This window comes from Conger conger, chromosome 8 (assembly GCF_963514075.1).
Source record: "Conger conger chromosome 8, fConCon1.1, whole genome shotgun sequence".
In the NCBI taxonomy this organism is placed as follows: Eukaryota; Metazoa; Chordata; class Actinopteri; order Anguilliformes; family Congridae; genus Conger; species Conger conger.
In genome coordinates this window covers 60,431,406-60,438,179 of record NC_083767.1, presented here as the reverse complement: position 1 = coordinate 60,438,179, position 6,774 = coordinate 60,431,406, and the positions used below count along the sequence as shown (strand labels likewise).

The 6,774-nt window shown below is 42.3% G+C and overlaps 1 protein-coding gene across 1 annotated transcript; it reads left to right on the top strand.

Annotated features, from left to right (window-relative positions):
* Nucleotides 1-285: 285 nt before the first annotated feature.
* LOC133134531 (zinc-binding protein A33-like) lies at nt 286-4,434 on the top strand. Its single transcript, XM_061250732.1, has 5 exons — nt 286-693; nt 1,496-1,591; nt 1,731-1,961; nt 2,277-2,376; nt 3,878-4,434. Exons 1-5 carry the CDS (start codon nt 286-288, stop codon nt 4,432-4,434), a joined length of 1,392 nt encoding a protein of 463 aa, XP_061106716.1.
* The last annotated feature ends 2,340 nt before the right edge of the window (nt 4,435-6,774 follow it).

The following is a 6,774-nucleotide window of genomic DNA, read 5'->3' as shown; positions in this document are numbered from 1 at the left end:
AATTGGCCTCGCTGTTCCAAATTATCTCATTTAATTAATTTTCATACATGGCACATAAATGGATCCAGTGGTACATTACTGCATTCTGTAAATCCAATCCAGTTCAGGCACATGACCATCTCCATAAGAGAGAGAGACAAACCCAGTCAAGAATCTCCCGTTGAAGAATCTCCCGCTACAAACCTGATCAGTAGGTTTGTTCCTGTTTTGACGCACATAGGGTGTGTTCTGTCCAAGGTTCAGCAGCGGTGAAAGTATCAGACCGAGAGACGGAGAGACTGTAACATGGAGGCTAAAGCTTTGATTCCTGAGGATGATCTCTGTTGCTCTGTATGTTGTGACATTTTTAAAGAGCCTGTTGTTCTGAAATGCAGCCACAGCTTCTGTAGAGTGTGTCTGCAGCAGTGCTGGGAAAAGAAGAGCTCTCGAGAGTGTCCCATCTGCAGGAGAAAGGCCTCTATGGATGGTCCTACTCTAAACCTGGCCTTAAGAAGCATTGTGGAGTCTTACTTAAAGCAGAAGACTGAGAGAGAAACGACAGACAAGACTGAGGCTCGCTGTAGTCTTCACGGAGAGAAACTTGTTTTATTCTGTGAACATGACAAAGAGCCTCTCTGTTTCATCTGTCAGACTTCAAGAAAACACAGAAACCACCCAGTCTGTCCAGTGGAAGAGGCCGCTCTGGAGCTGAAGGTATTCTTTTTTAAATCATAATTAAAAATTCAACTCAGCATTGTGTCTGAAAGTCTTGTTTTAAAGCCTCAAAACATCTAGTATTTTAGATTTCAGTACAATGTACTTGGAGTAAAATGTGGGCATGGTTAAGTCCAGATTCACAGTTGTGATTATGGGCCTTTTATCATGAATACAGCTCCAGAAATGTAACATTGAAATGCAATGTGATTCCATAAATATATAGCAATGAAGTGTGAGATTAGATACTGACAGCACAAATATAGCACAAGACTTTTACTCTAACAAAATGAAGGTCTAGATCTGATAAAACTACTGTCATATAAATTGTTATCTGCTTGAGGAGAGAACTGTGCAACAACCAGGAAGTGCAGAAATCTACACTGAGTGAATAACCAGTGCAGACAGAGCTGTATATACTCTCTCAAAATGGATGTGTTAATATCGAACACAATAAATCAAGCCGGTTCTGTGAATGGCGGCACGGATGGTGCAGTGGGTAGCACTGCCGCCTCACAGCAAGGAGGTCCTGGGTTCCTGGTTCCTGGTCCTGGTTTTCTAATCCTAATATGCTGAAGTATTTGACTGGTTTAATTGTACTGAAAATGCATAATGCATAATGCTATGACGCCATAGAAGCATATTTCACTCATCTTTTCTCGAGTGGTTGCAGGTATACTATATTCCATACTAAATTTCCCATGTTCTTACACTTACAAAATTACACTGACCGTCACTAGTGCAGCAGGGTAATACTGTGCTATTTGTGAGAATAAGTCTTAACTGGTTCATATCACTCCAGGAGGAACTCAAGCCTGCACTTAATCTTGTCAAAGAAAAACTGAAGAAGTTTACTGAGGTTGAACAAGGATGTAAGAAGACAGCAAAACACATCAGGGTGAGTAACACAATTATTAAATATGTAGTATTTTTGATGAATGTTGTGTGTGACATGGATAACAAACACACTAATTGCCATACATGAATAACAAAGCGTAGTTACACTATTCAGGTTTAAAATGGTGTTTGAATCGCAGAGTCAAGCCCAGCACACAGAGAGGCAGATAAAGGCAGAGTTTGAGAAGCTCCAGCAGTTCTTGCGTGAGGAAGAGGAGGCCCGACTAGCTGCACTGAAAGAGGAAGAGGAGCAGAAGAGTCGGATAATGGAGGAGAAGCTAGAACACATCAGTGGAGACATCTCCACCCTTACAGACAAAATCACAGCTCTAGAGACGGCCATGGAGACCGAAGACACCTCCTTTTTAAAGGTAGGAGCTTCATTTACTGACCGAGTTTATACCGATTCACCTCAGTAAAGTAACATCATGTGTGTTATCATCCTCTTGACTTTCATTAACATGGCTCCTGCTGTTTCTCACCTATTGTTTCTCATAATAGAATGGACTGAATACATTTATACACTCACAATGATGCTCTTATTGTGTGTTTTTTTCAGAGCTACAACGACATCAAGGAAAGGTATGTGGACTCTCAGCTCATTTCATCTTGAGTGTTTAAGTCTCTTCAGTTCCCGATGCTGACTGACTCCTGCCTGTCGTTACAGAGCCCAGTGCACACTGCAGGACCCAGAGCTGCTCTCAGGGGCGCTGATAGACGTGGCCAAACACCTGGGCAACCTGACGTTCAGAGTCTGGGAGAAGATGCTGGGGATGGTGCAGTACAGTGAGTATCTGGGCCAGATGCTGAAATCAGGTTTTTTTTACAAACATTTAATGAACACATGAAAGAGGAGGAACAGGCTGCATGTTGACATGGTGCTGAAGATAAACAGCACAGAGTCATCCAGTCTCAGAGCAGGGAGATCTTGAGGGCTGCACTGCACTGCTCGCAGTTTAATATCAGAACACACGCAGACACACACACACACACACACACACACACACACACACAATTAACACACAATGTAAAATTTCATGAAAAATATGTTTTATTAGCTGTGAGAATTGTTTGCATTGAATTTGCAATGATGTGTTCATTGATTCATGACTTCATAATGCAAATAGGTTTTATATTTTAAATATGAATCACTATCACTACAGTATATTATTATCCATAACTAGTATATGTCATTTCCTGTGTATGGGACCTAATCTGAATAGAGTATTTGAAATGGTCCTGCCAAACGCCATGGGCGGACACAAGAGATGGACACAGGGAGGTTGTTATGATCGGAACCATTCGCCGACTCCAAGATGTAATAAATAACACGCTTCAATCAAAGTGCCACAGAAATAGTTCAGTGCACGGCAATCAGGGCAATACAGGCAAGGCAGTTTGAGTCCAAAGGGTCAGAGTCCAAACAACCAGAGCAGTGTGGAGAAGGCAGGGTGGGGTGTGGGGGTGTGGGGGGTGTGGACAGGTAACCAGAGCAGTGTGGAGAAGGCAGGGTGGGGTGTGGGGTGTGGGGGGTGTGGACAGGTAACCAGAGCAGTGTGGAGAAGGCAGGGTGGGGTGTGGGGGGGGGGGCAGGTAATCGGGACAAAGGGAAAACATGGAATGGAACATTGACATAAACCACATAGAACAGGATAAACTGGGAAATGAACTACGACAGAGGCACGGAACGTGACAGGAAAACATGAAACTAAACATTTAACAACACAAATATGAAGAATGGGGTGAGTACAGAGAATCAAACTGACACAGGAACACGAGATGTGAGGCAGCACTGGCATTTTCATTAAAAAAATATATATACATAACAAAAAAAAATTGAAATAATGAAAAAAATAAATAATAATCATAATAATAATAATTATTATTATTATAAGCTTTATTTGTAAAGCATACATAAAATGTAGCTCAAAGGGCTTTGCATTCAGCCAGTTACAAATAATTATAAAAACAACACATTGTAAATAAAATATTATAATAATAAATACTGTGATTGTGGAAATACATTCACACAACAAACAAATAACAAGACAAGACAAACACTTACACGACTGCCTTAAAGGAGCGACGGTCTTAAAAGAAAGCTCCCTCAGTCTCTTTTGGTGGTGTAGTTGGCCAGGGCCCCGGCCGGTATATTTCATGCTGCCAGTTGCACCTCCCCTGACAGCAGCGGTAGGAGGCGCAACGCCCACTCCTCCACCAGGTGTGTGTGTTCTCTCCTGCACCTCTTCTTCCCACCGTTTAAATATCTCTCTTCTTCATATTTCAGCTCCTGTGATGATGGACCCCAACACTGCACGTGCCACTCTCTCTCTCTCTGATGATCTGACCACTGTGAGACACACAGATACAGCGCAGAAATGTCCTGACAACCCAGAGAGATTTAATCGCTGTGTAAATGTGCTGGGATCTGAGGGGTTTACCTCAGGGAAACACAGCTGGGAGGTGAAGGTTGGGAATAAACGTCAGTGGGATGTAGGAGTGGTGAAAGAGTCCATCAACAGGAAGGGAGATATAGCAGCCAGCCCAGGGAAAGGATACTGGGTCATAAGGCTGAGGAATGGTGATGAGTACAGAGCAGCAGGAGTTACTGACCTCACACTGAAGAGGAAACCCCAGAGCACCAGGGTGCAGCTGGACTATGACAGGGGGGAGGTGTCCTTCTTCAACTCCAGTGACATGTCACTCATTTACACTTTTAAACACACATTTACTGAGAGGGTGTTCCCATACTTCTCTCCCTGTTTGAGAGATGGTGGTAGGAACGATGAGCCCCTGACAATCTGCCCAGTGAAAGTCTCAGTAACAGTGACGTCATCCCAGTGAAGGTGTTTGTGTAAAAATGAAACTAGAAATGCTGTCAGAGATTTAGGATGTGTCTGATCTGCCTCAGCATGCCTGGATGTTGACTTGAGCTTTGGGACACATGCTGGAGATGATCGGGGTGGGGGGGTTGATGGTGTACCAGTACCCAATGGAAGATAAACAGACAGAGGTACACTCTCAGTGTCTAGGGACACACATCTAGCACAAAGGGGGGTGTCTGTCACAAGGGAGTAATGACTATGTGGTTATTTGCTTTTACCTGGTCCATTTTATGCTGTAAAGGAGACTATTGTTTCCTGTTAATGTAATTTCTTATTCATCTGAACTTTGGAAACTGCAAAGGACCAAGCGCTTTCACACTTATAGGGTACTGTAGGTGAAATCCATTTCAATAATTTAAATTCATTCATTTTCTTTTCATCACCAATTATTTTGTTGAGTTACTCAACTGTACATGCATTTTTGGTCATGTGCATGCAGGCTGTATCTTTTGGGTTCTGTTTTGAAGCATTAGAACTGTATTTTATGAAGTGTTTATACACAAAACAGATGCGCTCTTGTGGGTAAATCAAATGCTTTTATACCTGATCGATGTCATTCCTGTTGAACTGGATTCATGAGAGCGTGTACAAGCTTTAATTAGAGTCTGGGCTCTTTTCAGATTGTACTTTGCAGATGCAGTGAAGAATAAATTCACCCTGTCAGTACCATGCTGTAGGATTTACATCTGAGCCTTCAGTAGCCTTACCTGCACACCTGCCATTGGTCTCAAACTCTTTTCATATGTGCATGATATGTTTTTATTGAATGTAGGATGTAATGAAGATGTATGGGAAACAAGTCCACTATAGACACTAGATATTCAGTGTAAAACATAAGGCTTTATGTAATTTCTTTATATTTTCATGTATATTTTGTGTACACTGTATGTACATGCTCTGACATCAATTGATTCTGTCTCAAATGGTTTGGAATGGTACAAGCCTCTTCTTTCATTTAAGTCTTCAGCCATGTGTGCAGTAAATAGTTTTCGAGATGTTGACACTTTTATAGGACTAGTACAAAATATGTTGAAACTGCTACAGAGAAGTGCATTGTGCAAGCTAGCAACCACAGAACTTCCCAAGTCCTTTGAACAGGCCTGATTGGCCAAAAGGGACAGTTTGTTGTCTATAATGGTGTCCAGATACTTAAACTCCTCAACTCTTTCTGTTGTTGTGGCTCTGCAGTTGGTGTCCAGAGAGTAAGCATGGTGTTAATGAACACATACTGCACACCCAAAGTTTCATACATATTATCCATTCCAAACTTGCTCCACTTGAATACTTTTAAGAGCATATTCATATCCATTTTTAGTGCTGTACATACAGTATGGAGGGATGGATACAGTAGAGATTAAGATATATAAAAATGCTGGATGCTGGATATCACAATATTGTATTTGACTATACAGTGGGGGTATATTTTTAGTGCTTCTACATTAGTGTGAGTGCTACCATAAAGGTATAGGGGAAAGCTGGAGAACATTCACCCTACTACACCACTTTGTCCCAGGCCAAGCAGCCACTGAATGCTACAGTATGAAACGCTCCAAAGGGAATACATCAGAGGACTTTTATTCTGAAGCATACCTATCATCCTGCACATATATTGATAGATTACATTTCTTACATTGTTGGATATTACGAGGATGTTCCCATGTGTAAATCCAGGTGCAGTCAATGTCAGGCGTGCTTCAGACATGTGACCATCTGCAGAATCTGTTCCAGTGGGGGTGCAGAGATGTCTCAGTCTCAGTTTTTTCACAGATTGAAAGTTGAGGTAACTTCGCCCGCACATCCAGCAGAGGGTGCTGTTGTGACATGTTGAACAGGAAATGGGCACCTTTACTGTATTCATTGAGGAGCGTGTCCATACCAGAATGCCACTCTGAATAGCGTGCCTGGCTCAAATGGACAGAAACACGGTTATTCCAAAGTCCTCCCACGGTATCAGCCCAACTACGGTGCCTCCGGCTTTCTGCATCTCGTACAGTATTTCTGCAGCGCTTGACACCAGAGCACCAGACATTTCACATCGTACTGAGAGTGTCCCTCTGAAGAGTGGAATAATCCTTTGATATACATCCTCCAGACAATAAAATGACAACAGTATAACAGCAGCTACAGGTAATGCCTTTCTGTGTAACTGAGAAATAAACTATTACTGCAGCCTTAAATGATGCATTGCTCGTAGAGGGTAACCCTGATTCTTATTTGTTGTAATTCTTCTTATTTGGGGTGGCAAGGCTCAGGCGGTAAGAGCAGTTGTCGGGCAGTCGGAGGGTTGCCGGTTTGATCC

Excerpts from the sequence above, each read along its gene's own strand:
- LOC133134531 (XM_061250732.1), top strand. The coding sequence starts at position 286 with ATGGAGGCTAAAGCTTTGATTCCTGAGGATGATCTCTGTTGCTCTGTA. Across the intron at positions 1,592-1,730 it reads AGACAGCAAAACACATCAGG|AGTCAAGCCCAGCACACAGA; the intron begins GTGAGTAACACA and ends TTTGAATCGCAG. Across the intron at positions 2,377-3,877 it reads GCTGGGGATGGTGCAGTACA|CTCCTGTGATGATGGACCCC; the intron begins GTGAGTATCTGG and ends TTCATATTTCAG.